The sequence below is a fragment of the Panthera leo genome, chromosome E1 (assembly GCF_018350215.1).
Source record: "Panthera leo isolate Ple1 chromosome E1, P.leo_Ple1_pat1.1, whole genome shotgun sequence".
Classification (NCBI taxonomy): domain Eukaryota; kingdom Metazoa; phylum Chordata; class Mammalia; order Carnivora; family Felidae; genus Panthera; species Panthera leo.
The window spans coordinates 1,625,641-1,652,928 of NC_056692.1; the positions used below are offsets into that span (position 1 = coordinate 1,625,641).

Genomic DNA, 27,288 nt, shown 5'->3' on the forward strand with positions numbered 1-27,288 from the left:
GTGACCCCACCCCCTCTCCTGCCCTCTGGTCCCTGCGGGTGATGCGTCTTCCCTTCCCGCCCCGCCTGTCCGCTCAGAGACCCGCACCTGCTCACACGCCACAAGGACCACACCGTGTCTATGTTGGCACCAGCGTTTATTTCCCAGGGAGGGGCTTGTGGGCCTAGGTCTGTCCCATGGTGTCTTGTGGGGTCTCAGAGCCTCCAGCTTCTCACTTGGCCTTCGGGTTACGGAACTTGCGTCCGGCAAAGACGGCCTTGTTCCCAAGGGCCTCCTCGATCCTAGAAGGCAGGTGAAGTCAGGGCTGTGCCTTCCTGCCCAACGGCCCTCGGCTCCCCTCGTCCAGGCCCCCTGCGCCCACTGCACCCCCATACCTCATGAGCTGGTTGTACTTGGCCAGGCGCTCTGAGCGGCAGGGGGCACCAGTCTTGATCTGAGGAAGAAAAGGGAATTTGGAGGACCGTGTGAGGCTAGAGAAGCCAGATCCGGCCTGGCCTGGAGGGAGCTTCCCGTGGTGGCGGTCCAACCCAGGGATGGGAACCCAGGGCCCCCAGGAAACTTGGGTCAGACGTTTGGGAGTCGTGAGTACCTGTCCCGTGCAGAGCCCCACCACGAGGTCAGCGATGAACGTGTCCTCGGTCTCCCCGGAGCGGTGGCTCACCATCACCCCCCAGCCGTTGGACTGGGCCAGTTTGCAGCTGGGCAGAGAGCATGCTCGATAAGGCCAACTGACCGGGGCCCCAGAGGGAAAGCCAAGGGCCGGTGGGGCTTCTCCCTTCCATTTGGGGGAGGAGGCCCTTCGCAGGGAGGGGAATGACTAAGTTCTTGGGGAAGGAGCAGAGAAGGGGCGACTAGATTCGGAGTCTGGGCCCTGGACGTGCTGGTGGGAAGGAAGGCAGGATCTAGGAGGGAGGATTGGGGGCAGGACACGGCGGGGTCACCTGGGCAACGCTCCGGGGTCAGGAGGGTGGGGAGGGGGCGGGAACCAGGGAAGGCGGACGTGACTGGCCAAGCAGAGCTGGGGCGGAGGGAGGCCGCGGCCCCCCGGGGCCAGGAGGCACTCACGCCTGGATGGACTCGGTCACGGAGCCAATCTGGTTGACCTTCAACAGCAGGCAGTTGCAGGCCTTCTTCTCAACAGCCTGGGCGATCCTCTTGGGGTTGGTGACCGTGAGGTCATCCCCCACGATCTGGATGTTAACCCCCGAGAGGAATGAGGTCCAGGTGGCCCAGTCATCCTGGTCAAAGGGGTCCTCGATGGAGACCACTGGAAGGGGATGGGAGAAGAACCGGGGTGAAGGTCAGAAGAGTTGGGATGGGGATTTCGACGGGGCTCAGGACAGCCAGGGGCTTGGGCAGGAGCCACAGGACGCGTGGGGGTCTCACCAGGATAGTTCTTGATGAAATTCTTGTACAGCTCCCCCAGCTTCTCCCCAGTGATGTGCCGCGCGGGGTCATCGGGAGACTTGAAGTCGAGATCGTACTTCCCGTTGCGGTAGAACTCAGACGCCGCCACGTCCATGCCTATCACCACCTTGTCGGGGTACCCAGCTGCCTGGATGGCCGTCTTCAGCAGCTCCAGGGCTGGGGGAGGGGCAAGAGGGCGCCTGAGGCTCCAGGGCGCCCTGTCTCTGCGGCCCCCTCCACTGTGGGGACGCAGGGTCCTGCCCCTCAGAGCTCACACCGACCTTCATTATTCTCCAGGATGTTGGGTGCGAAGCCGCCCTCGTCGCCCACGTTGGTGGCATCCTTCCCGTACTTGGCCTTGATGACCCCCTTGAGGTGGTGGTAGACCTCGGCGCCAATGCGCATGGCCTCCTTGAAGGAGCTGGCTCCCACGGGCAGGATCATGAACTCCTGCATGGCCAGCTTGTTCCCGGCGTGGGAGCCCCCGTTGATCACATTGAAGGCCTGGGAGGGGGAGGGGGAGGGGGAGCTCAGACCCGGGCCAGGGGCTGGGAGGGATCTAGAAGGAATGGGGAGGGTCCAGGTGGAATCCTGGCTCTCCTGGTCACCAGCTGAGTGCTCTAGGGGGGAGTACTTTCGCTCCTCAAGGTCTCTTTCCTTGTTGCGGTAAGACAGGGATACCACCTGCTTACCTGCAGGACCTCGCACTGAAAATCACAGAAGCGGAACGCAGCGTTCTCAGCGTGCGGCCGCTTCGGGCCGGGTAGTGACGCTGACGTGGTGGTTACCACAGCCGGTGCTCCCCGTGTTCTGTGAGCTCAGTTCGTGCTCACGGCAGCCCTATCAACTAGGCACTGTGATCATCCCCATTTCACAGATGGGGAGACCGAGGCAGAGAGCGGTGACACACTCTCGCCTGAGACCACACAGCCGGTGAACAGGCAGGAACCTAGCGGCTCGTCTCCAGAGCTGCCCCGTTAATTAACGATAAGTGGCAACGTTATTAGCGAGATAAAATTCAAAGGGTTTCCAGCAACAGGAAATTGGGTTTAATAAGGATCAGAGGAGACAGAAAGAAATGCCGAGATCCTCGCCACGAAGAAGCACTTGATCTGCTCCGGGGGCCTGGGCTGGGGCTAGACGCTGGAGCTCTCGCTGAGTCTGGCACTGGAATGCGAAGGCACAGGGTTGTGCCAAGGGAAGGCAGCAGAGGCTTAAGGGAAGGCTTGGATTGTGGGAAAGAGGGAGGGGCTGGGCCGCGGCTGGAGACGTTCCACCGCAGGAAACCGTTTCTTTGGAGCTGGGTCTGGAAGGTAGCCTTTCCAGGGGCAGCTGGTGCCCCCCTCCCTGGGCGGGGCGGCTCAGCCACTGTGGCATCCGGTGAGGGCAGCTGCACTCACAGGCACGGGGAGGACCAAGTCCGGGTTCCCGGCGAGGTCTGCGATGTGCCGGTAGAGCGGGACCCCCTTCTCGGCCGCGCCGGCCTTGCACACAGCCAGCGATATGCCCAGGATGGCATTGGCCCCAAACTTGGCTAGAGGAGGCAGGCACAAAGAGACAGTGAGAGCTTCTCCCCCAGCGTCTGGCGTCGCCCCAGGAAGAATCTGGAACCCCACACCACTGGGCATCAAGAGCTCGTTAACAGATCTCTCCCCAGCCGCCCAAGGTGCTCTGGGAGCCCCCACCCCAGGGCAATGTGTCAGCCTCACAGCCGTGTCCACGGCCCGCCGGGCCCGGCAGAGGGCAGGCGTCAGGAAATGCCTGTGCGGTGAATAAAGATCCATCCAGCCACGATGTGCCCCGAAATGTGGGACACAGAGATCACCTAACCGGACCTCAGTTCTGGGGTCTCTCCCATCCCCCCACATCCCTTCCCTCCCCCTGGAGCTTCACTCACACTTATTTTCAGTCCCATCCAGCTCGATCATAAATTTGTCAACTTTTTCTTGATCCACAACGCTTAGTTTCTGGAAGGAGAGGTCAGAGAGGGGAGAACACAGGTCACATGCGGGAGGCAGTGTGGGCATTTAGGGTGGACAGGACAGGACGGCTGGCCAACCAGGGCCCCTCACACCTCCCAAGCAGGGGTGGCTTAGGGAGAGGCAGCTGGGGGGGGGGGGCGCGGTGGGAAGCAGGTGCCCTCTTGCCTTTTCCAGCAGAGCGGGGCCTAGGGTCTTGTTGATGTGTTCCACGGCCTTCAGGACCCCTAGACAGGCCGGAGGAGGGGGTTCAGATCTCCGGTGCCAGCAGGCCTCTTCCTGAGGGTTCCAGTGCCCTAGCCCCCTCACCCCCACCCCCACCCCAAGGGCGTTGCGCACCCAGTCCTGAAACCACCGCCCACAACAGGCGCCTCCAGCCATGGGCCGCCCTCACCTTTCCCCAGGTAGCGGGATTTGTCCCCGTCTCTCAGTTCCAGGGCTTCATAGATGCCCGTAGAAGCTCCACTGGGCACAGCTGCTCGGAATCGACCTGGGCGGGTTGAATGGGAAGGTCACGCGGGGTCCCAGACGCACCCAAGGGGCCGAGGCGTCCTCTCTGAGCCCAGGCGCAGGGGGCAGTGCAGGGGGAGGTTCCCGCTTCTCTGGGAGACAAGGCCTGGGAAGAAGTCCTGGGGGAGGGGATCCCACAGAAAGGAGAGGATGTGGAGCGGGACCGGGGAGGGGTGGGGTGGGGTGGGCAGAGCCCGCTGAGGCCTGTGTTACCCTTGGCTGTGTGCAGGTCCACCTCTACGGTGGGGTTGCCCCTGGAGTCCAGGATTTCCCGGGCAAAGATTTTCTGCATGGCCATGGCTGCAGGACAGGAGGTGTAACTTAGTGTGGACAGTTGATCTCCCTTAAGGAGCCCGAAATCCCTTGCCCTTTAAGAGTCTTCCCCACCCCAAGAAGGCAGGTGCTGGAGCTAAAAATACCCCACAAAAAGGTCACAGAGGAAGAGGCTGGCGCAGCCCCCTCCCCCACTCAGGGCAGCTCCTATTCCACCGCCAACCTGGGAATCCAGGGGCCCCTCCTAGAACTGCTTGGATTGTAGGCAGCCTGGACCCCCGTCCCCGCAAGGCTGCACTGAGGCCTGCTCCCTCAGCCTTCCGCTCGAGCGCTGCGCTCTCCCTGGCCCCGCTGGCCCTCAGACCCTCTTCTGCTGTTCTGGTTCGCATCTTCCCGCACCTCCAAAATCCGCGGGGACCCCAAATTCCCCACCCGGCCCCAACTCCCCCTCCCCTTTGCAATCCACCTCCACCTGCCTCTCTTCACAGCCTTCAGGGTGTCGTCAGTCCCTGGTCCTGGGCACCCCCAACCTGCGCGCTCCAACCCTTCCAATCAAAGCTTTCTCCAGCACGGGGTGGGGAGGGGGGGGGGGGTCCCAGGAGGAAGACACGCCTGACACAGCCCCCCCTTTCTCAAACCAGCACGCCCCTCCCCCTTCACTACCCCCCCATCGTCTGGGACTGCAAGATTCGCCAGACCTGAGATGTCTCCGCTGGGGGTCTGGGGTGAGCTCCGAGTCTGGATGGCAGCTGGGACAGTGTCAGCTCACCCCCTCTCAGGCCGGGCATTTATCCCCGAGCCACCCTGTGCCCCGGCCAGCCCCGCCCCTCTCTCCCTCTTCGTCCTCCCCCCTCCGCACCGGGCTGCCAGCCAAGTGCCCACTACAGCCTAAATCAGAAGGCCCTGGGCACCTGCCCCCTTCCCAAAGGTCAATGACGACCCCTCCTTCCTCTGTATCCCTCAACACAAACCCCTACTTTGAATTCCAGCCCCGGGGAGGGGCTTGGGAGGGCCTTCAGATCGGGGGTCTCCCCCTCCCCGGGATTACCGTACCATTTTGCAAAGGTTAAAGAGGAACCAGTGCCCTTTAGCAAAGGCCAAGGGTAACCTGAGCCCTGCAGGGCTGGGGAGGGGGCCTGGAAGAGGGGCTGCAGGATTGACATCCACACATGCTCAGCTCACTTGGCAGGCGCCCGGTCGCCTCTGCCGTCGGTCGAAGAAGCGGCCGGGGGCGTGGGCAAGCTTTGAGGTGTAAACCCCCCACTCGGAAGGCGAGAGAGTCTCACCTCTCCGGGTCCTCATCGCGGCCTCTCTCGGCCGCACCCCACCCTCCCCGCTCCGGGCGGGCGAGGGGGGTGGGGGAGGGGGCGGGGAGACGAATTTAGACGGGCCCCCAAGAGTTGGCGCGGCTCCCTACTGATAGCGCTGGGACAGCACTTGTCGCCCAGCGTGGAGACTGGCAGACGGGGAGCCTCTCTCGCGTCGGGCGCTTCGGGGCGCGGCCCCCGCCCGCCAGTGAATGACGTTAACCGGGAGTGCACAAAATGAATGGCGGGAGGACGGGTGGCCCCTGCGGGGAGGTGGGTGTCTGCCGAGGCGCGCACCCGCCCCTCCCCCCACCCCCGGCCGCGCCCTCCCGGGATTTTTCCGGCCCGGGGTCGGGGGTGCGGCGGGGCAGAGGTCGGGAGCCGGCGGGCGGGGAGCGCCGCCACGTGCCCGAGCGCCGGCCCCGCCCGAGCGTCCCGGTGACTCAGCCGCGCGGCTGTCGAGGAACGGGCTCGGGGGGCGTCGGTGCCGGGAGCTCGGGGCGGCCGCGCGGGGTCGCGCGCCCCAGGCCTGGGAGGACCAGCGGGACGCCCCTCCCCCAGCACCGGAAGCGGCCCAGCCCCTCGGCGCCCGGCGCGCGCGGGGCTGCCCCACCTGAGGCGCCGCGGGGCCCTGCCCACCGCTCCGCGCCGGGCGCCGGGTGCGCTCGCCGCGCTCAAGTTCTCAGCCGAAGTTTTACCGAAAAGAAGGAAAAAACCCAAGGGGCCCAAACGGGAAGGGACTTTCCCCTGACTGAAAAAGTTGCAAAGCGTGAGGCCTCTTGGTATTCTTCCGCTCTGAAAAGTAGTCCCGCCCCTCCGTCCCGCGCGCGATGACCTCGGCGGCGCCGGGTCGAGGGGCGCGGCCGGGGGCGCGAAGTGCTCGGCCGGGGAGCCCGGGGAGTGGGGGTGAGGCCTGGGACCGGAGCTGACCCCGCGGAGGGTCACCCCCGGGAGCTCGGCTTGTGCCACTCGGGCTGATGCTAGAGACACGGGTGTCCCCGCGGGGATGCCTTCAGCTCCGAAAACGGCCTGGGTATTTGTCACATCCCTCTTGGCTCCCGCGCGCCTTAGCTGCCTATAGCCGAGCGGAGCAGCGGCGCCGCCGCCCCCTCCGGTCGGCGGGAGACGCGTCCCCGGCCCGCCCGCCTCCGCGGGGGGTCCCGCCGCCCGCTTCCCCGCGCGCCCGCGCAGCCGGCCGCTGGCTCCAACCGCCCCGCGCCCTCCCGCCCGGCCCGGCCCGGCCCCGCGCAGGCGCGGGCGCACGCGCCGCCGCCGCCGCTCCTGCCCTCCGGCGGAGGTGGGGGAAGGGGGAGCCGTTCCGTTTAACCCTGAGCGCCCCGCACCCTCTTCGTTGCGCCCAATTCGCAGCTCGCCAATTCCTCCTTTCACTTTCCTTCCTCCCTCGGGCTCACTCCCTTCCCCGACACCAAAGTCCGATTTATATTCCAGGCGAAGTGGAGCGAGCCCGGACCCTAACCTTCCCCTGCCACCGCCCACCGCCTCCCCCACCCCCCCATCCTTTTACATAGCTTTCCACCCAACTCTGCAAATTTTGCAATAGGGGGAGGGATTTTTAAAATTGCATTTGCAAAGTTCGGTCTCTGGGCAGGCGAGAGGGGGAGGGAGGGAACGGGGAGCAGGCCCCGCCCCTGCCGCCCTTTGCAAATAAAAATCTAGGGGGGGGGGGAGGAGCAGGAAGTGGCGGTGCGAGGGCTGCTGCACAGCTAGCAGAGCCGCGGTCCGGACGGCAGCGCGTGCCCCGAGCTCTCCACCTCCCCCCGCCCGCCAGCCCGAGGCCCCCGAGCCCAGCCCGCGGCCCCAGCAGCAGCGCCCAGAGCAGCCCCAGCAGCAGCGCCATGGCCGGGTGGAACGCCTACATCGACAACCTCATGGCGGACGGGACCTGTCAGGACGCGGCCATCGTGGGCTACAAGGACTCGCCCTCCGTCTGGGCCGCCGTCCCCGGGAAAACCTTCGTCAACATCACGGTAGTGCGACGCCCGCGCGCCCCGGGGCACCGGCCGGCCCGGACCCGGAGGGAGGGACTGGGGTGGGGGCGGGCGCGGTCCGGGGAGGACGGCGCAGGGCCGCCACCGGGTCCTGGCCCCGGACACGGCGCGGATGGCGGTTGCACGTGAGCGGGCCCTCCGCTGCCCCCCGAGCCCTACGCCCCGGGGCGGCGGCGCCCGTGCCTCCCGCCGCCCAGCTCCCCGCGACGGGGCGTTACATCCGGGGCACAGGGCGGGGAGGGGCGCGCCGCCCGGTGCCGAGGCCCACTTCCGCCTCGTCTAGGGCGGGGCGGGCTCCGCCGGGGCCGGGGACCGGCCAGGCGCCTGGGGACCCCCGGCCCCGCTTCCGGCGGCCGGTTCTCGCCCCGCCACCTTTGTTCCTCCCGCCGCGGGAGGGAGCCCCGGGCGCGTGGCCTGGGTCGCACGCCGGTCCCCGGGGCTCCCCGCCCTCCCGGCTCCGTTAGAGAGGGCGAGGCCGCCACACGCCCCCCCCCCCCCCCACGGGTCGGCACGCCGTGCCCCGCATTCCTGGGAGGCCCGTCCCGGAAGTCCCCTCGCCCTCCCTTCCCGCCATCCGGCGGGGCCCGGAGCGGGGGAACTTTGTGGGAAGTTGTAGGGCAGCGTGAGCTGAGGAATGAGGGATGACTCCTGCTGTCCCCATCACCACCTCCCGTGTCCACACTGCCCGGAAGTGGGGAGGGGGAGCGGAAGTTCGGGAGGGGGGGAAGGGGATTTCCGGGCGGGAGGGGACCGGATGTGGGGGTTTGGGGGGTTAGGGGGAGGGGGGAGAAAGGTTCCCTGGGGTAGTGGACCCGAGGGCTGGGTTTGCGGGTGTAGCCCTGGGCCCCCTTCAGAAGTTTTCCAACTTTCCCGGAAGGCCCCCAGGGCTCTGCTTCCTCATCTTGGGGCACAGATACCTGGACCTACCCTAAGTCACTTGGAGACCCAGGCGTCCGGGCCCCTAACAACTCCTGCAGAACCTTTGACCAAATAAGGGCAAAGTTGCTTCTCCTGCTTCGCCCGCCCCCTCCCTTCCCCTCTGAGCTTCTGCTTTTCCTGAAGGAGAGTTGTGTGCATCCAAAGGCTCCCCATTCCATTCCACTCCACTCCTTTCCCTGGATTTTGGCCCCCTTTATTTCCTGGATTTGCTTTCCCTATTAAATGAGATCGAAATTTCCAGAGGAATATGTAGTCCCTTCCTAGGACCATTTTCTGGGTTTGAGGACCATGATCTTTTTGTGCACGAACTTTGAACAGCCCTTTTAAGGGTTTTTCAAATTTCTTAGATGTGCACAAAGCAGGTAACCTGTCCTCCTCGCTCCGGGGTGGGGGAGGGGTTCTCGCTTCCCCCTAGAAGTCGGGGGCAGGTGGGTCCTTGGAGAAGAGGGTGGGAACCTCGGTGTACTAACTTTGACGGGCGCTTCGTTCCCCTTCCAGCCAGCTGAGGTTGGTGTCCTGGTTGGCAAAGACCGGTCAAGTTTTTTCGTGAACGGGCTGACACTTGGGGGCCAGAAATGCTCTGTTATCCGGGACTCGCTGCTGCAGGACGGGGAATTTACCATGGATCTCCGTACCAAGAGCACCGGGGGAGCTCCCACCTTCAACATCACTGTCACCATGACTGCCAAGAGTGAGTTTCTCTTCATCTCTCCTGCTCCAAGATCCCCAGTGCACCTCCCGGTAGTCTTCTGGGTTCTTTTTCTGTGTGGTTCCCCCCAGTACAAAGGGATCCTAACAGCCTGCTGGATGCTGGGACGCCGGATACTTCCTCCGGTTGTGTCTCGGTTCCTCATCTTGTAATATAAAGAGTGGAACTGTGTTACCTCTTCAGTTCCTTCCTGCCCTGAGACTTTCAGAGGAAAAACTCCGTTTTCTTGGAAGAGGTAGACTGGTGGTCAGAAGTTGGCACTTAAACTGGGTCTTTTGAATTCTTTTGTTAAAACCTGGAGGCGGCAGGCCCAACCCTGGTTATTTGTAGCCTGAACCAGAGTCCGCGGTATGCAGGCTTTTGGCCCCTAAATTTTAGCTTGTTCCTCTCCAGCTTTAAGCTTGATTTCCCCCTCCTGAAAAGCCCTATTGTTTCAGGGTGACTGACAGCCTGCCTGTGTGTAAGGGGGGGGGGGTGGGAAAGAGGAGGTTGGGTTACAGCCCCCAGGGCTGGACAGCTGCTGAACAGCTGGCCGGGGGTGGAATCGGGACACCTGGGTCCTAGCCTCCTTTCTCTTTCCTCCAGCGCTAGTCCTGCTGATGGGCAAAGAAGGTGTCCACGGCGGGATGATCAACAAGAAATGTTATGAAATGGCCTCCCACCTGCGGCGTTCCCAGTACTGACCTCGTCCACCCCTCCCCCCCACCACCCCCCACTGCTTTTGCACCCCTCTCCTTCCCATACACACACGTACACCATTTTTATTTTTTGGGCCATTACCCCACACCCCTTGTTGCTGCCAAAACCACATGGGCTGGGGGCTGGGGCTGGATGGACAGACACCTCCCCCTCCCTGTACCCCTCCTGTGTGTGGTTGGAAAACTTTTTTGTTTTTTGGGTTTTTTTTTTTCTGAATAAAAAAGATTCTACTAACCAGGTGCTGTGTGGTTTGGCCTGGGTGTCAGGATGGACCGTCCCCATGACCTGCCTCCTTTATTTTGGTTTTGGGTTAGGAGGGGGTTGAGGGCATTACAACCCCCTTTATCTCGGCTTTGGGTTAGAAGGGGGTTGAGTCTAGAAATTTGAGCTTCCTTGCGCCTGGGCCAGGCCTGAGCACCTGCCTCTAGCCTACCTGGTCAGGTGGCCCAGCCCTTCCACAGTGGCACTTCCTAGCTGGACTGGGAGATAATGGAAAAGAGCCAGTCCGTCCCAGAGAATGGGTCCAGGCCTGCGGGCAAGGCAGGGCCAGTTGAGTCATCCTAGTGTGGGTGGGGCTCCCCCTCTCTGAGTCACAGTAAACGCCTGCTGGGGCTGTCCCCATGGCTACAGGTTATTCTCCAGGCACTCCCCTGCCCCTTTATGGCAAAGAAAAGGAGGGGGGCAATTACCCCCAAGGATAAGGAGTTCACCTATGTGAGAATGAGCTCACTCTTCCTCCGTTCACAAAAACTTTTATTAACCCCGAAAATGAAGACCCAGTCCCTCTACACCCTCAACCCCTTCAAAAGGATGGGGTTGGGCAAGGGAGAAACCTGGGGTGGAAATGTCCCCTGTCCCTCAATCCGGAAAACCGGAGGGAGGAAAAGGGGCTGTGCAAATAGGTCTGTGGGGGAGGGGTGGGGGGTGGGCAAGGGGATTATTAGACCAGCACGGCCGCTGAAGAGGAGGGAGCGGGCGGGGGATCTGCTGGAGATCCAGGGAAGGCCAGAGGGGTTGGAGCCAGGGAGCCAAAGGAGGTGGGAGGTGTGGGGCTGGAGCCCAGAAGTGGGGTCCGTTCCGAGACAGGCTGGTCCCCTGGCTCCCCTTCTTCATCACCCTCTGGCCCCTGAGTTTCGTCCTCCTGTTCCTCGTCCCCTGGACCCCGATGGACAGGCTGCTTGCAGATGGGGCAGGTCTTCCGGGTCTGGGTGAGCCAGGGGTCCACACAGCGGCTGTGGTAGGCTGCAAGAGGCGGGCGGGGGGGGGGGGGGGGGGGGTAGGGGGTGAGGCACCGCGCCTGTGGGGAGGCCTGGGGGCCCGGGCACAGGGAGTGGAGGCCTCACCGTGAGCACAGGGGAGCACCCTCAGCCTGTCCCCGTCCTCATACTCGTCCAGGCAGATGGCACAGACGTCATACTGGTCTCCTGCAGGGAGGAAGGGAGTCCTCCCGCTGAGCCACCCTGAGCCAGAAGAAGAGCTGAGAAAGGGCAGGGTGAGGCCACAGGAGGGCACGAGGAATCGGGTTCGAAGGGAGGAGCAAAGAGAAGCAGAGGTAAGAAGGGAAGTGGGTTTCTCAGGGGGAGGAGCGGAGTGGGGGGCAGGGCTCTGACTACAACCTTATATGGGCACTGGCGGCTCCAGGACCCAGAGACCCAGCCCCCCTCACCTGTGTCTTCCTCGGCCCAGTTCCCCCCCACTCCTGCCGCGCCTCTGCTCTCTCCACCTCCCCTACAGGCAAGGTGGGTCCCCCACTCGTCCCCCAACTCTTCCACTTGATCACCCGTGCCTTCCACCACCTGCCCTATTCCCGTCCTGTCCTCACCGGCCGTGTGGATAGGGCGAAGGAAGGGTGGCATCTCTGCCCCTGGTCTCCTGAGCTCAAACTCCTTTGGAACCATCTGGGAGAAAGGCCCCGTCTCCCCCTCGTGCCCCTCACCCTTCTGATAGTCGTGCGTGGGAATCTGTTTCAGCTGCTCTTTGGTCAGTCGATTCCGCTGGAGCCGTTTCCGGTGCTGGACACAACGGACTATCTGGGGGGGGGGGGGGGGGGGGGGGGAGCGGACGGATCCACTTTAGGGAGCAAGACTGGGCCAACCCAGCACAAACCACCGCCACCTCCCGACCTAGATCCCGTCTGGCTTAGAGGCCTCCAGCCCTCCCACCGCACTCCCCGGGCTGCTCACCATCACTGCTCCCATGGCCAAAACCAGCAGCCCCACGATCCCCGTAAAAGGGATGAGGTAGTAGCCCAAAGGGAAGCTGTTGTCTGGGACCAGCAGCACCCGAGCGCTGAGAAAGGAAGACCGGTATCAGAGGAGCGGGAAAGACAAGGAAGAGGCACAGGGTGGTGCTGGGTGAGGCCCACAGACGGGGAAGGCGTGAGAAGAAGGTCCAGAGGCCGCGGATGAAGGGCCCCGGGGCCTGGCCTCCGGGGTGGCGTGGACAGACGGGGGCAGCGGGAAGGAGGGCACGTCCTACCCCTTCTCGTAGACGAAGAGGGTGCGCAGGTACTCGGAGCTCCTCTCCCCGATAAACACAGACGGGATCCAGATCTGCTGCTGGATTTCCTCTGCGGGGATCAGCGCGTCACCCGGGGACCCGGTCCTCCCCTCGCATCCCCTGCTAACACTGCTAACGCGGTGGCCCTTTCGCTCCATCCCGCCCAAAGGACTGACTCGTTTTCCCCAAGCTCTCAGCGCCCCCGCCATCTCAGCCTCAGCCCGGCCGTCCACACCCCCGACCTCACCGCTGTTCCACACCATGTTCAGGAGCTCGTTGGAGTTCACGTTGTGCACCACAGCTGCACCGTACCCCGCCTTCTGAGCATTGAGGACCTAGGGAGACAAGGCACGGGATGGGGTGTAAGGGACCGTCGCGGCCCTCGCCTCCCTCCACTCCCGGCGCCTTTTGTCACCCTCCGCTTCCCAGCCCCCCACTCCACATTCAGCAACCTTGAGGTCAAAGTTGCAGTCGAATCTTCGAAGCAGTGCAATAAAGACTGACCCGTTGACCGGGGCTGGGGGCGGTGGGGCAATGGGGCTGCAGGCATTGGCCGGGCGAGCCTCCACGAGGAAGCCCTGGGGAAGGGAAGCAAACAGCAGTTGGATTTCACCTGCTTGGGGTCCGCTCCCCACAAGGGCCCACCAAGCACACTGGCTCCCCCGTGCTGCACATACTCTGCCCCTCGCTTTTCGTTTGTGGGGTGGGGGCGCCCCGCCCGAGTCAGGTACATCAAACAGCATCTCGTGACCAGACCTCCCACCACCTCTCTCCCTGCACCGGATGGGCTTACGCCCCACACTCTGCGCTGATTCAAACCCTGCCGCCTTCCAGGCTCCCACATCATAAACCAATTCTCCACTCATCCACGTCCCTTTCTCTCAAGCTCCACTTCACATCTCCTTCTGCAGCACAAACTCCTACAGAACATACTCCCCTCTGTTAAAAAAAAAAAAAAAATCCCCAAATCGAATCACTTGTGCTGGGCCCCACATCGCCAAACTTGACACCTGACTGAATCACAATTTCAAGCCTCCCCACGAGAACGGAATCTTAACCGGTCGATCTGGAATCACTTGGTCAGAACGACTGAGGTCCTCTGTGGGATGGACCCCTGCCCTCCCTTTAAGAAGAGTATCCTGCCACAATCACCTTTACTGCTAGCCTAACTTACTTGCTCTGCCTCTTCTTGCCTATAAAAAAGCCTTTTGTTTTTGTACACCTCTTCTGAGTCCCGTCTGCTAGGTAGGATGCCGTCCAATTTAGCCAAACTGTTATCTAAAGCAGTCAGACCCTTTAAAAGTCCCACACTTAGACTTTGTTTTTCTGCCTTCAATTATTCAACTACCCATCTTACAAACGACTGGCCCAAAGAAATTCTTGCCGTGCGGCAGCCTTCGTGAAATACCCCAAAACTCCTTATCTAACTTCATTCTCACAATAACCTTGGGAAAACATCTCTTACCCCATTTTACGGCGAAACAAACCAAAGGTGCAGAGACATACAACGACTTCGCCCAACCTCATAAAACCTACAAGTGGCCCCGAAGACGCTACTGAGAAGCACCACTTCGCCCCGCCTCTTATCTATCTCCGTGTCCATCACAGGGCTCAGAGTTCCAGGAGCCGACTTGGTCTTCTCCCTCCAGATTCTGAATTCCACGCTAGATGTGCTCCTGCACTGAGCTCTTAACCTGCCTCCTCTCCCACCTCCAGCTTCACGCAAGGGCAAGGCTCCTCCACCCCCACCCAGAAGAGAGGATGCAGGGAAACAGACAAAAGGGAAGGAAGTCACCTGAAGTCCCTCTTGGCTCAGGGCAGCCCCAAAGAGCGCTGGCAGGTCTGCAAAGTCCATGCTGGCATTGTGGTCCGAAGTCTGCGCACGAAAGAGTCCACGTTGCCCCTGAGCCTGCAGCCCCGCCCCCCAGTACCCTTCGCCCGCCAGCCCCCGGACTCACCGCTCGAATGAGCCCGCGGGTGGGGGTCGCTCCCCAGAGCACGGCAGCCACAACCACAGGAAGCGGGAAGGCCGCGGGGTGCATGGCAGCGGGAGGGGAGCGGCAGGAGAGGCCGCGTCCCGGTAGCAGGAGCAGCAGCGGAGGTGCGCGCCCTCTCCGCCTCTCCTTCAGGATCCCAGGGGTCCAACCGCCCCCAGGCCCCGCTTCCCAGCTACATGGGGGCGCGGGGAAGGAACCCCGGGTCCGGGAGTGGGGCAGCCAACCCGTTCGGTGAGGGCGGGGAAGGAGGCACTAAACGTATCCTACTCGGGTACAGGGACAAGCTCGGGAAGGGAGACCAAGGCAAACATAGGTGACAGAAAAACTTCTGGGTGGGGGCGCTCGAGGAGGCGGGACTTCCGGACAGGTGGGCTGTCTTCCCAGCTGCTGGAGCAGGGCTTCCGGGAAAGAAGTCAGGCCGCCTCCAGCACTGGGTGCTCGGGAGGAAGGACTTCCGGTCCTAAAAGGCCGTCGAAAGAAAGGTTAGAGGTGGAGGGAGTGCCTCTGCAGATGCAGGGAGCATCGAAACTCCAGAAAACCTAATCGCTTCCCCTTCGATGCCCGGGATTTTGGAGCTGCCCGCTTTACAAACCTCTCCACTCCGGCCGCCGCGGCGGCTGCGGTGCCTTCAGGTCTCGCGAGAGTCCTCACCACACCTTCCCTTCCACGAGCTGTGTGCTTGCCGTGTCTATCGCGAGAGACACTTCCTCCCTCCCCCCCTCCCCCAAATCTGGCTTCCCGAGGTCACTTTGTCTCGCGAGATCTCCTGACTTTTCCCGCGAGTCCAATTCGGTGAAAACTGCGTCTCAGCGATGGCTTCCTAAACCAGCCACACCCCTTCCCGCACCCAGCCTCGAAGCCCCGCCTTCGGCCCCGCCCTCCTCCCGGTCTCCTTTGCGCCGCGCGCCTGCGCCTGCGCCTGCGCCGGCTTCCAGCTGGAGCTGGACCCGAGAGCCGGAGGGGCGTGCGCGCGCGCCCTCGGCCCTGTTGCGCGCGCGGTGTCACCTTGGGCGCGAGTGGGGCCGCGCGCGCGCGCAGGACCCGGAGCTGGGGGCCATTGAGTGGCGATGGCGGCGACGGCGAGTCCCGGGGCCGGCGGGATGGATGGAAAGCCCCGCACCTCCCCCAAGTCCGTCAAGTTCCTGTTTGGGGGCCTGGCCGGGTAAGCTCTGGCCCCAGGGATGGGACGGGAGGAGGAAGGGACGGGTGCAAGGAACCGGGCCCGGTTCATCTTTGGGTCTGTTGCGGCGAACGGAGCCGGCTCGGGGTCAGCGCGGCCCCCGGCGTATTGTGAGGTCCTTGATGGGCCGTCAGGCCCTCTTCACCCACTGCAGGACCCCTGCTGGTCTGCGTACTGGGTCATTGCTCGGCTTTCCCGGGTTGTGTGGGGTTCCAGGTCATTGCATGGCTCCTGTCGCGCTACATGAAGTCCCAGGTCATCAATGCCCACCTCCTTTCCCCCGGGGTCGTACTGCTTCCAGTTCCAGGTCACCACTTGACCCCCTTGGAACTGCACGGAGCACTTTCATTGCACAGTCCTCGTTGGATCCCTGGACTTTTCAGATCTATTGTTCTCGGTCCGAGTAGAAGCTTATGCACATACCCACTAGTCTCCTGAACGCTTAATCACGTGAAAGGCTTTGCACTTTGTGATCCCTTGTTGCCAGGTTCCAGTGGGCATTGGTAGGTCCGAGACACGTGGCCCTTGACTCTGCCTCTGCCTTCCTCCAGGATGGGAGCCACAGTTTTTGTGCAACCGTTGGATCTGGTGAAGAACCGGATGCAGCTGAGCGGGGAAGGAGCCAAGACACGAGAGTACAAAACCAGCTTCCATGCCCTCACCAGCATCCTGAGGGCAGAAGGGCTGCGGGGCATTTACACCGGGTACTGGGGCCACAGGAGAGGGGGCAGGGTATGGGCTGGCAGCTCCTGGCCCTTGGCCTGATGCACTGACTCCTTCGCTCCCCAGGCTGTCAGCTGGCCTGCTGCGCCAGGCCACCTACACCACCACCCGCCTTGGCATCTACACGGTGCTGTTTGAGCGCCTCACTGGGGCTGACGGTACACCCCCTGGCTTTCTGCTGAAGGCCCTGATTGGCATGACGGCCGGTGCAACTGGTGCCTTTGTGGGAACACCAGCTGAAGTGGCTCTCATCCGCATGACCGCCGACGGCCGGTGAGTTCCAGGTCAGGCGGCACCCTAGCTCCATTTCCTGGAATCTAAAGTCAGAGGACTGGTTTCTTATCGTTGGTCTGGAGCTGAGCATTGATGTGTTCTGGCCTCCCTTTCTTTGCTCCTGTGGGGCGGGGGGGGGGGGGGGGGTTCTATCCTGAGCTCGACCCCTTCCTGTCTTCCCACCAGGCTTCCGCCTGACCAGCGCCGGGGCTACAAAAACGTGTTTAATGCCCTGATTCGAATCGCCCGGGAGGAGGGCGTGCCCACACTGTGGAGGGTGAGTGAAGGGGCCGGAGGCTGGGGTGGGGGGGTGGGGGTCACGTCCCCGCCATTTCTGACACACACCGCCCCCTCCTCTCCACAGGGCTGCATCCCTACCATGGCTCGTGCTGTCGTGGTCAACGCGGCCCAGCTCGCCTCCTACTCCCAGTCCAAGCAGTTCTTACTGGACTCAGGTGAGACCCAGAGCCGGGCTCTTGGCCCCTGGCCTGGCCTGGGCCAGCTCTGAGCTGACTGGCACCCCACTCTGCCTCCCCCAGGCTACTTCTCCGACAACATCCTGTGCCATTTCTGCGCCAGCATGATCAGTGGCTTGGTCACCACTGCCGCCTCCATGCCCGTGGACATCGCCAAGACCCGGTGAGCGTGCAGGCCCGGTCCCGGAGGGGGATAGGAGGGCCCGCTTTATGTCTCTCAAGCCCCTGCTTCCTCCTCTCCAGGATCCAGAACATGAGAATGATTGACGGGAAGCCAGAATACAAGAACGGGCTGGTGAGGAAGCTGGGCTGGGGCTCAGGCTGGAGGGTGGTGACGGCGGTGGGGAAGAGGGACGCAGCCCTAGAAGCCAGGCCTTAACCCTGCCTGCCTGCCCGTTTAGGATGTGCTGGTGAAGGTTGTCCGCTACGAGGGCTTCTTCAGCCTGTGGAAGGGTTTCACGCCCTACTATGCCCGCCTGGGCCCCCACACCGTCCTCACCTTCATCTTCTTGGAGCAGATGAACAAGGCCTACAAGCGTCTCTTTCTCAGTGGCTGAGGCAGGCAAGGGGCCCGGAGCCGGTGTGCCAGGGCTCCCCTCACCCGCTGCCCCCACAGTCAGTGTGCCCCCGGGGGCCTGGACTCCGCTGCCCTGGGCCCCTGTATTTATTTTTCCTCCACGGTCTGGTCCTCTCCTTTGCGGTAAAGGACTTTGGTCTGTCCTACCCCTGCGTCACCTCGCCCTCCCTGTCCCGATCCTCGTGACATCTCTGCCCCTGGCTGTGCCTCAGAGGGAGCTGGGAAACTCCCTGAGGATTTCCGGTCTCCTCTTGGGTGTTAGTTTCAGGGCGTGTAGGACAGCAGAGGACCCGCCTTCTCAGTGGGTAAACCAAGGCAGAGCTGAGGGGACAGGAGACGGCAGAAGCCGTTGGGACGGTCACAAGGTCTGCAGTGGGAGGACGTGACCCTCCACCTCACTGAGGACGTGATCAATAAATTGGATTGATGACACCACCCCCAGATCTGGATAGTTGTGAGGGGGGCGGAGGGGAGGAAGCCGGACGGACGAGGGGAGGTCCCTGGGAAACAAAAACCGGAGTTTCTAAGCAAAGTTGTTAAAAGAAGGGGCAAACGCCGCCGTGCAAAACAGCGTTGTCATCACAGCAGGTAAGGAAAATGAAAGCGCGGGTCCTGCCAGCCACTGGAGTCAGTCCGAGGATGTCAGAATCACCTCATGTGATTCCTAGGAAAAGCCTCCAGGCTCCCCTGGCTCTTACTGCAGCCCAAAGAGGAGGGAACGAGGAGTCAGTGGGGAAGGCTGACCTGTGGGAAGAGGGTGATTGAAAGAACTCAGCGTGGAGCTGGGGCCCCCAAAGCTTGGAGGCTTGAGGAGATGGGGTGTGTTAGCTAGAATCCTGATCTGAGCCCTACCTTGCGGAGAGTGACTACTCTCCCCATTTTCTTTAGAAGAAAGATTCCCAGGCGGGGCCTCAAGGAGCCTAAAAACATCCTGGGGCATAAAAGGGCACTGGAAGGTCAACTGGAAGGAAGGCTGGGCAGCCTGAGGCCCCGAAGGCTCCTGAGCCAGGCTGGGGGACAGGCAGGCAGCAGGTGGGAACCGTCTCCTTGGCAGAGCCTCGTCCGGAGAAGAGGTGGGGCTCGGCGGTCTGGCGCCCCCGCCGGGCCCTCCCAGTTCTGCCTCTCGCCTTACCCTCTCCGGGCACCTGCTGGCCTGGCCGTGGCGGCCACTCTGAGACACTGGGAGCCTGGAGCTTGTCCTTAGGAGGTTCCAAGTCCAGCGGGGAGGATGGCCCGCGAGCAGGCGGTAAAGGGAGGAGAGCAGCAGAGCGTCGCGGGGTAACGCAGGTAGAGCTGGTGAACAGCGGGGCATCTGGCCCAGCCTGGGAGAGAGGCCTGTGCTAGCGGTACTCGGGCTGGATGGGGCAGCGCTCCTGGCCGGCAGGAGAGCAGAGGCTCAGAGGGAGAATGCTGCAGAGCCGGTGATCTGGAGGTCTGCAACAGCTGGAACACAGGTGGTGAGGCGCCTGTTGCAAGAGGTTCGCTGGGTCGGCGCATAGAAGCCCTTGACGGCCAAGCTCAAGATCGATGTATCCAGGGAGGCATTCCAGGCAGGAGAGGAGCGCGGTCAGGTTTTCAAGCTGGCGCCATCTGGAGAAGGGGGTCTGGAGCCAGAAAGGCTCAGCTTGCACTCCCATTGTCCGGGCTGCAAGCCCTGGCTGGGCTGGCGACCCCAGAGGAGAGAAAGCCCGGCTCGGCGCGCTGGGGAAAGGGCAGAGTCGAGAGAAGCAGGGGGGAAGTGGGTTCCGTTTGCCTGTGTTCTAGCTTAGGAGCGGGAGGCTTCACTGAGACCACTCGGTACAACACACTAAGGTGGGCACATCACCAGCCCCACTCCCATCCGTGCCTCGGACCTGAGCAGAGCAGGAGGCCCCGCCTTGGCTCCTCGGAGGCCCCAGGCACGGGGGCAGCTCCAGGGAAACTTAGGTTTTGAGCTGACACCAGTGCTCGCGGTGGTGAGGGGCTGCCCCCCTGGAGGAGGCAGGGGGCGTGGGTTGCCAGGCTGTTGGGTGAGGAGTGATCCAACTAGGGTGGGGGCAGTGGGGCCTCAGACAGGCCACCGTTTTCCTCTCCAAAGGAAAGCAACTTTTCTTCGTGAAGCTTTTTTTTTTTTTTTTTTTTTTTTTTTAAAAAAACACAAATACCTTACAGCGGTAGAAAACTTAGGAAATGCTAAGCGGAGGAAAAGAAAATAAAACCACTGTGTTTATGCTACCCAGGGGTCATCAGGGCTCACGTTTGTTTTTTTTAATGTTTATACTTTGACAGACAGAGACAGAGCGTGAACAGGGGAGGGGCAGAGAGAGGGGGAGACACAGAATCTGAAGCAGGCTCCAGGCTCCGAGCTGTCAGCCCAGAGCCCGACGCGGGGCTCAAACTCACGAACCGCGATATCGTGAGCTGAGTGTTAACCAATTGAGCCACCCAGGCGCCCGGGCTCCCATCTCGATATGTCTCTTTCCAGGTCTTTTCAGTACACACGTGTGAGAGTGCTGATTGGTGCATCTCCTTTTTCCTGAAGCGTCCCCAAGGTGATGGCAATAGCCTAGCGGTCTGGGACCCTCCCCCGCCGCAGCGTGGGGAGCCTTGTTCTATGAGCTCCTGGCTCCCGCATCTCACCACCCCCGCGGCTTTGCCAAGGTTGTGCCCGTGCTATGGAGAAGAGGCTTCGGATAAAGGAAAAGTAATTACCACCCCCACCCCCCCCCAAGCTAGATCCCGACAGGAAAGCCGTCACATCACAGCCTCTCAAGGTCCCCACACCCCCCCAGCCTCAGAGGCTGTGGCCAGAGTACCTAATGCCCACCGTGCCCAGCAGGTCCTGACCACGACCCAGACTCAGGGCTGAGGGCCGCCGTCCTGCCACCAGAGGCCCCACGCGGCCGTTAGCCCGCACCCACAGGAAGAGGCTGGAGCGGAAAGTGGGCAGTGAGCCTGCAAGGAAAAGGAGCCAGGCGCGGGGCACGGGCACTTGCTTCCCCCTCTGCAGCTCCAGATGCGTGGTGTATGTGGCTGTGGCCAGGGCCTGTGGCGTCACCCGGCGGTCCCGGGCCAGTAGCAGGATAAGGACCGCGGAAGCAAACAGAAGCCAGAGGAGACCCAAAACGTAGAAGCCCAGGGGAAGGAGGCAGCACGTGTCCCGGCCGAGGGAAGGGTCGTTTCTGGGGCTGCGTGCATTCTCTCGAGCCACCCCCTGAGCCTCTGGGAGGGTAGTTGTGGCACGTGGCCAGGTAGTAAGGAATGAGGTGACTTTGGGGCTGGTTAAGAATGTGGTTATTTCAGAGGTGGTTGGGGTGGTGGGGGGTATGGTGGGCTCCGGGGTGGGGGAGGTCGTGGTGGTGGGGGTCGTGGGGGGCTCCGGGGTGGGTGAGGTCGTGGTGGTGGGGGGCGTGGGGGGCGTCATGGTGGGGGTCGTGGGGGGCTCCGGGGTGGGGGAGGTCGTGGTGGGGGGGGTCTTGGGGGGCATCGTGGTGGGGGTCGTGGGGGGCTCCGTGGTGGTGGGGGTCGTGGGGGGCTGCACGGTGGGGGGGGTCGTGGTGGGTTCCGGGGTGGTCACGGATATATTCTGACTCTCAGTGGACTCTTGGGTAGAAGACAGATAGGGCGTCTGGCTGTGTGGATAATCGGCAGACATTGGGTAGAGTGGGGGCCAGTGGGTTGTGCGGGCTTTGGCGTTGGTGAAGAGCATGACCCCAGCCGTGGTGAAGGGGACCTCGTCCTCATACTCGTCGTAGCCTATGTCCGCATCCCCGAGGGTGGGGCAGCCCTTCCCCGGGTAGGTGTAGACCGGTGTGTTGGCCAAGTTGACGCATCGCACGCTTTCCACGTTGGGGGTCATGGCCTTGACGTCTACTCCCTCCTTCCACAAGTAGACGTTGTTGGGGTTGTCTTGCAGCCAGCGAGTGAAGTAGAGGATCTCGCAGTCGCAGTACCAGGGGTTGCTGTGCAGGAAAGCGAAGGGCAGGAGGAGGTCCCCAAAGAAGTTCTTCGGGATGGTCCGCAGCCAGTTCCCCTGGAGGTACAGGGTGTCGAGCTCCTCCAGTCCGTCCAGGAGCCCGGGGGGCAGCTCGATCAACTTGTTGTCGGCCAGGCTGAGCTTCCTCAGCCGGGCGGTGGGCGCCAGGAGCCCGGGCGGCAGCGTCTTCAGCTTGTTGCCGCGCAGGTAGAGCTCGTGGAGTTGGCTCAGGCCGTCCAGGGCACCAGGGGGCAGCGAGGTCAGCTCGTTGAAGGACGCGTCGAGGGTGTTGAGCGCCGGCAGGGCCCGTCCCAGCGGGGGCAGGCTTCGCAGCTTGTTGTGGGAGACGTCCAGGGTCTCCAGCGCGGGCAGCGTCCCGTCCACCTGCAGGTGGGTCAGCTGGCTTTGGCTCAGGTGCAGCTGGGCGAGCCGGGTCAGGGACAGCAGGGAGGCCGTGGAGAAGGTGCCCAGGGGGTTCTCGCCCAGGCGGAGGATGGCCGTGTCGGCCGGCAGGTCGGGAGGCGGCGCCTTGAGCCCCCGGTTGTCACAGCTCACTTCCACCTGGCTGGTCACCTGGGAGACCTCGCAGACGGACTGGGGGCGGGAAGGGCTCGGCAGCAACAGCAGCAACAGGAGGAGAGGCATGGGGGCCTGGCCGGGGAGGTGGGGGGGGGGGCTTAAGCGGGCACCTCTGGGCCTGGGGCGCTAGGCCCCGCCCAGACTCTAGCCCCCCACTCCCACCCCCAGCCTCTGGGACCCCTGCCGACCGAGCTCCCACTCGTCCTGTCCCCGCCCCCCCCCCCCCCCCCCGCCGCTACCCTCTCCCACCCTCGCCCCCCAAAGCCTGGACAGCACCACGTCCTCGTCCTCACCCCTCCCTCGGGGCCCCCGTCCCCCAGCCCCCAAGTCCCGCTTACGGGCCAGCGCAAAGACCTCCGAAGGCACAGAGCTGCTGCCACGGTGACTCCGTCCTTCGCTCTTCCAGCTCCAGGGAGGGCCTGCTCGGGCGGGCGGCAGGAAGGGCTCGGGGAGGGGGAGGAAACGCCAGCCCGATAGGGACTCCTGTGACCCGGGAGCTGTCTCCCTCCCGGACACAGGCCCTTATCATCTCCTCCCACGACTGTCCCCCGCGCTCCTTGTGGCTCCGTTCTCCCGCCGGGCGGACTGGGACTGGACTCCAACCACCACCTTCGCCCGGCTTTTAAGCCTCCGGCCGCCGCTCACTGCCCCTCACTGTTGTCTTCTTACGGTCGCCAGTGTTGACCCTCACCTCCCTCTGCCTTTTCCCCCTGTCTCTAGCATGGTCCCCCCCACCCCACCCCCAACCCACTGGCTCAGTTCTGGCCGAGGTCGCCAGTGCCAGCGCTCTACGCCCACTGGGCGCTTCTCCGTTATGATCTTAACGTGTTTTCTGCGACCCACATCACCAGCGTCTCTTCCACTCGGGACTCATGACGCACACTCCTCTTCTCTGGCTGGACTTTCTTTGTAGATTCGTCTTTGGCCCTTCGTGAGAAGTTCACCCCCGGAGTTTGGCCTTTGGCCCTCTCCTTTTCTTTCTTTCTTTCCCTTTTTTTGACATTTATTTTTGAGAGGGACAGAGCACAAGTGGGGAGGGGCAGAGAGAGAGAGAGGGGGAGACAGAATCCGAAGCAGGCTCCAGGCTCCGAGCTGTCAGCACAGAGCCCGATGTGGGGCTCGAACCCACTAACCGTGAGATCATGATCTGAGCTGAAGTCAGACACTCAACCGACTGAGCCACCCAGGCGCACCCCCCTCCTCTTGTGCTACACAAACACCTGGGATCACCCTCGTTCTTTTCCTTGCTTTTCAACCACACCTACACCCCAGTGACTCAAACCTATGTCTAGCCCAGACCCCTCTCCTGAGACCCAAACCCCTAGGTCCCCCTGCCCTTTGGAATCCTTGGATGTCCCACAGGCATTGAAGCTGCGTGTTCAAAACTGAGATACTCCCCCTGTTGTCCAACCCAGCGAATGGTACCACCGTCCACGCATTTGGCCGCTCAGTACCAACAGATCCCTGATGGCCACCCTGAACCCTCCCCCTCTCATTCCCTGTCCAACCTGTCACTAGTCACGCTCATTTCAGCTCCTAATCTCTCTGAAATCCACTTTTCCTGTTCCCACCGCCACCATCGCCAGTCTGAGATACCATTTTCTTTTCTACACCCCACTGCAACAGCCTCCCAGCTGGTCTCCTGACTCTGGCCTCCCTTCTGCCCGACCCTCACTTATCTGGGAAGTTCCAGCCCAGAACTTCTTCCTTTGGAAAGCCTTTTAAGACCTCCAAGACTTGGGGTACCCGGCTGGCTCGGCTGGTGGAGCATGTGACTCTTGGTCTCAGGGTCATGAGTTCGAGGCCCACGTTGGGTGTAGAAATTACTTCAAACAAACAAAACAACAACAACAAAAGCTTCCCAAGACCAGGTTGGGTGCCCATAAGAAAGTCAGCTGCCATGTCTGTTGGTTCTCTTCCCGATGATTAACATGTCCCACCTACTGTCCCCACAAGGGACGTCATGGGCCTGCTCCTGTCTGCTCAGCACCGGTGACACTTGAGCCAGATGCAGTGAATGTCCAGATCTGCCATTTATCTCATTAGCCTGCTGCAAAGAGTACCTGAAACCATGGAGAAAGCAAGGAGTCAAGCAGCAGGAAGTGAGGTGATAAGTTGCAGAGAGAGAGACACCAGGGTGTGGAGTAGGGCCCCTGGGGCTGCTGAGCTTTGCTACATCTGTATGGGTCAGGGGTTTCGCGTGAGCCCCGGAGAACATTCAGGCTGACTTAGAATGAAAGGGAGTTTGTTAAAAATACATTGGCTCCTCCCCGGGCTGTACCCGCTAAGGGGCTAGAGAACCAGACTTGGAATAGGGCCAGGCTGCGGAACGAGTCTGGTGAGCAAAACTCTGCTCCTGCCACGAGACCGGGTCGCTGGAGCCCGCGCTGCTCCAGCTGCTGATACGGAAACTCAGCGCAGCCTCCCTGCCCTGACGTGGTACCTACCGCCTTGGGAAGCCAGGGCTGGGTGTGAGGGGGACGGGTCGTAAGCCGGTGACCCAGCTGCCAGGGAGCCCGGGAAAGCCAACGGCGTTTTCCCAGCTTCTGTAAGAGGAGGCCGCGTCGGCTTCTTCGAAGATGCCCACGTTGAAGGTTTTTGCAGACGTAGAAACGAGGGATTCATACGCTTTGGCACCTGCTGAAATGATCCAGTGTTTTAGTTTCTTCACATGTTAATGTTCTGATTTTTTTTTTTTCTTCTAATCTTGCATCTTTGAATGCCTGGGAGTAACATTAGTTGGCCATTATGAATTATTCTTTTTTTTTTTTACGTGTATTTATTATTGAGAGACAGAGTGTGAGCTGGCAAGGGGCAGAGAGAGAGGGAGACACAGAATCCGAATCAGGCTCCAGGCTCTGAGTTGTCAGCACAGAGCCCGACGCAAGGCTCGAACCCACGAGCCGTGAGATCATGACCTGAGCCGAAGTTGGAAGCTTGACGGACTGAGCCACACAGGCGCCCCTCTTTTAATATAATCCTAGGTTGGCTTGCTCACATTTTAGTTAGAATTTTTACATCTAGGGATGCCTGGGTAGGGCTGAGTGGGTCAAGCGTCTGTCTCTCGATAGCAGCTCAGGTCTTTTTTTTTTTTTTCCATTTTTGAAAATCTTTTCTTTATATTTTTTTATTAAAAATAATGTGTTGTCAAATTGGTTTTCATACAACACAGTGCTCATCCCAACAGGTGCCCTCCTCAATGCCCATCACCCACTTTCCCCTCTCCCCCACCCCCCCATCAACCCTCAGTTTGTTCTCCGTATTTAAGAGTCTCTTATGTTTGCCTCCCTCCCTCTCTGTCTGAAACTATTTTTCCCCCTTCCCTTCCCCCACGGTCTTCTGTTCAGTTTCTCAGGATCCACATACAAATGAAAACATATGGTGTCTGTTCTTCTTTGCGTGACTTATTTCACTTAGCATAACACTCTCCAGTTCTATCCACGTTGTTGGAAACGGCATGATTTCATTCTTTCTCATTGCCAAGTAGTATTCCATTGTGTATATAAACCACATCTTTATCCATTCATCGGTTGATGGACACTTGGGCTCTTTCCATAATTTGGCTATTGTTGAAAGTGCTGGTATAAACATTGGGGTACAAGTGCCCCTGTGCATCAGCACTCCTGTATCCTTTGGGTAAATTCCTAGCAGTGCTATTGCTGGGTCGTAGGGTAGTTCTATTTTTAATTTTTTGAGGAGCCTCCACACTGTTTTCCAGAGCGGCTGCACCAGTTTGCATTCCCACCAACAGTGCAAGAGGGTTCCCGTTTCTCCACATCCTCGCCAGCATCTATAGTCTCCTGATTTGTTCATTTTAGCCTTTCTGACTGGCGTAAGGTGATATCTCAGTGTGGCTTTGATTTGTATTTCCCTGATGAGTGACGTTGAGCATCTTTTCATGTGTCGGTTGGCCATCTGGATGTCTTCTTCGGAGAAGTGTCTATTCATGTCTTCTGCCCATTTCTTCACTGGATTATTTGTTTTTCAGTGTGGAGTTTGGTGAGTTCTTTATAGATGATAGTAGCTCAGGTCTTGAGCTCAGGTTTGTGGGTTCAAGCCCTGCATTGGGCATGGAGCCTACTTATAAAATACAAACTTTTACATCTAAGTTAGAAAATAAAAGTGGCCCATAGATTTTTTTTTTTTAATTTGGTTTAACATTTATTCATTTTTGAGAGAGAGAGCATGAACTGGGGAGGGTAGAGAGAGAGGGAGACACAGAATCCAAAGCAGGCTCCAGGCTCCAAGCCATCAGCACAGAGCCCGACGCGGGGCTCGAACTCACAAACCGTGAGATCATGACCTGAGCTGAAGTCGGACGCTTAATCGACTGAGCCACCTTGAGTTCTGTTTGTCTTGTTTTGTTATCAGAGTTATGCTGCCCTTATAAATTAAGTTAGAAAATGTTATATTCTCTGGATAAGTTAGAGATTATAGGAATTTTCTGTTCAATGCAGGTTAGGTGGACCCATAAAACCATCTGGACCTGATGCCATTTGGGAGATAGCTTCCCGAATACCTTTCCAATTCCTACTATAATTTTTGGTCTGTTGAGGTTTCTTGAGTCAAATTTTTTGATCCTCCCCCCTTAAGTCAGTTCTGATGTTGAGTCAGTTTTGGTAACTGATATTTTCTTTCTTAATATATTTTTTTAAAGATTCTATCTTTAATCTCTGCATCCAATGTGGGGCTCAAACACACAACCCCAAGACCAAGAGTCACATACTCCACTGACTGAGTCGGCCAGGTGTCCCAATTAATTGATATTTTCTAATTAAAATATCTATTTCATGTAGCTGTTCAAATGTAGTATTGCACGTTTGAACACTTACACTTGTACCATGTGTTAAAATCTCCGTGTCTGTAGTCGTGACCCCTAATGTTTTTTGTATTTTCTTTCTTTTTCTTTTCTCTCTCTCTTTCTTCCCACCCCCCATTTTTTTTTTCTTCATCGGACTTGCCAAAGATTAATCTATTTTATTGGACTAGCCAAAGAACCAGATTTATTAATTTTACTAGTTGATTTCTTTTTTTTCCCCTCTCTCTTTGACGATGAATGTCTACTCCCACCTTTAATAATTCCTCGGGCCTTGAGCTTACTTTCATGTTCCCTTTCTACCTTCTTGAGTTCTTGAAATCTTAGTTCACTTACTTTCAATCTTCCCTGCTTTTTAGGTAAATCCACTTAATTCATACC

The 27,288-nt window shown here is 60.4% G+C and overlaps 5 protein-coding genes across 12 annotated transcripts; 2 read left to right on the forward strand and 3 right to left on the reverse strand.

Moving 5' to 3' along the window:
• Positions 1–119: 119 nt before the first annotated feature.
• Positions 120–6,903, reverse strand: ENO3 (enolase 3). 5 transcript variants are annotated; one of them, XM_042914918.1, is made up of 12 exons: positions 6,820–6,903; positions 4,110–4,196; positions 3,781–3,876; positions 3,555–3,613; positions 3,305–3,374; positions 2,808–2,941; positions 1,689–1,911; positions 1,387–1,584; positions 1,066–1,267; positions 590–698; positions 375–433; positions 120–281 (listed from the first exon to the last, which is right to left on the reverse strand). In XM_042914918.1, the coding sequence occupies exons 2-12, from the start codon at positions 4,192–4,194 to the stop codon at positions 212–214; spliced, it is 1,305 nt and encodes a 434-aa protein (XP_042770852.1). In that variant the 5' UTR covers positions 4,195–4,196; positions 6,820–6,903; the 3' UTR covers positions 120–211. The 5 variants fall into 5 exon arrangements, with proteins under 5 accessions (XP_042770852.1, XP_042770848.1, XP_042770846.1 ...); XM_042914914.1 differs by lacking the exon at positions 6,820–6,903 and adding an exon at positions 6,090–6,587; XM_042914912.1 differs by lacking the exon at positions 6,820–6,903 and adding an exon at positions 5,456–5,490.
• A 283-nt stretch (positions 6,904–7,186) lies between these two features.
• Positions 7,187–10,069, forward strand: PFN1 (profilin 1). Its single transcript, XM_042914924.1, has 3 exons — positions 7,187–7,464; positions 8,923–9,115; positions 9,719–10,069. Exons 1-3 carry the CDS (start codon positions 7,333–7,335, stop codon positions 9,814–9,816), a joined length of 423 nt encoding a protein of 140 aa, XP_042770858.1. The 5' UTR covers positions 7,187–7,332; the 3' UTR covers positions 9,817–10,069.
• Positions 10,070–10,568: 499 nt separating this feature from the next.
• On the reverse strand, positions 10,569–15,135 carry RNF167 (ring finger protein 167). Of its 4 annotated transcripts, none has more exons than XM_042914919.1 (11): positions 14,921–15,135; positions 14,290–14,788; positions 14,127–14,207; positions 13,265–13,270; positions 12,784–12,909; positions 12,579–12,666; positions 12,311–12,401; positions 12,016–12,121; positions 11,769–11,862; positions 11,176–11,292; positions 10,569–11,074 (listed from the first exon to the last, which is right to left on the reverse strand). In XM_042914919.1, the coding sequence occupies exons 2-11, from the start codon at positions 14,371–14,373 to the stop codon at positions 10,773–10,775; spliced, it is 1,095 nt and encodes a 364-aa protein (XP_042770853.1). In that variant the 5' UTR covers positions 14,374–14,788; positions 14,921–15,135; the 3' UTR covers positions 10,569–10,772. The 4 variants fall into 4 exon arrangements, with proteins under 4 accessions (XP_042770853.1, XP_042770855.1, XP_042770854.1 ...); XM_042914921.1 differs by having other exon boundaries at positions 11,176–11,256; positions 14,921–15,131; XM_042914920.1 differs by lacking the exon at positions 13,265–13,270 and having other exon boundaries at positions 14,921–15,132.
• Positions 15,136–15,241: 106 nt separating this feature from the next.
• SLC25A11 (solute carrier family 25 member 11) lies at positions 15,242–17,992 on the forward strand. The gene is made up of 8 exons (XM_042914923.1): positions 15,242–15,490; positions 16,060–16,212; positions 16,298–16,504; positions 16,691–16,781; positions 16,869–16,959; positions 17,044–17,143; positions 17,224–17,275; positions 17,382–17,992. The coding sequence occupies exons 1-8, from the start codon at positions 15,396–15,398 to the stop codon at positions 17,535–17,537; spliced, it is 945 nt and encodes a 314-aa protein (XP_042770857.1). The 5' UTR covers positions 15,242–15,395; the 3' UTR covers positions 17,538–17,992.
• Positions 17,993–19,917: 1,925 nt separating this feature from the next.
• GP1BA (glycoprotein Ib platelet subunit alpha) lies at positions 19,918–22,741 on the reverse strand. Its single transcript, XM_042915221.1, has 2 exons — positions 22,430–22,741; positions 19,918–22,163 (listed from the first exon to the last, which is right to left on the reverse strand). The coding sequence occupies exon 2, from the start codon at positions 22,155–22,157 to the stop codon at positions 20,331–20,333; it is 1,827 nt and encodes a 608-aa protein (XP_042771155.1). The 5' UTR covers positions 22,158–22,163; positions 22,430–22,741; the 3' UTR covers positions 19,918–20,330.
• Between the last annotated feature and the right edge of the window lie 4,547 nt (positions 22,742–27,288).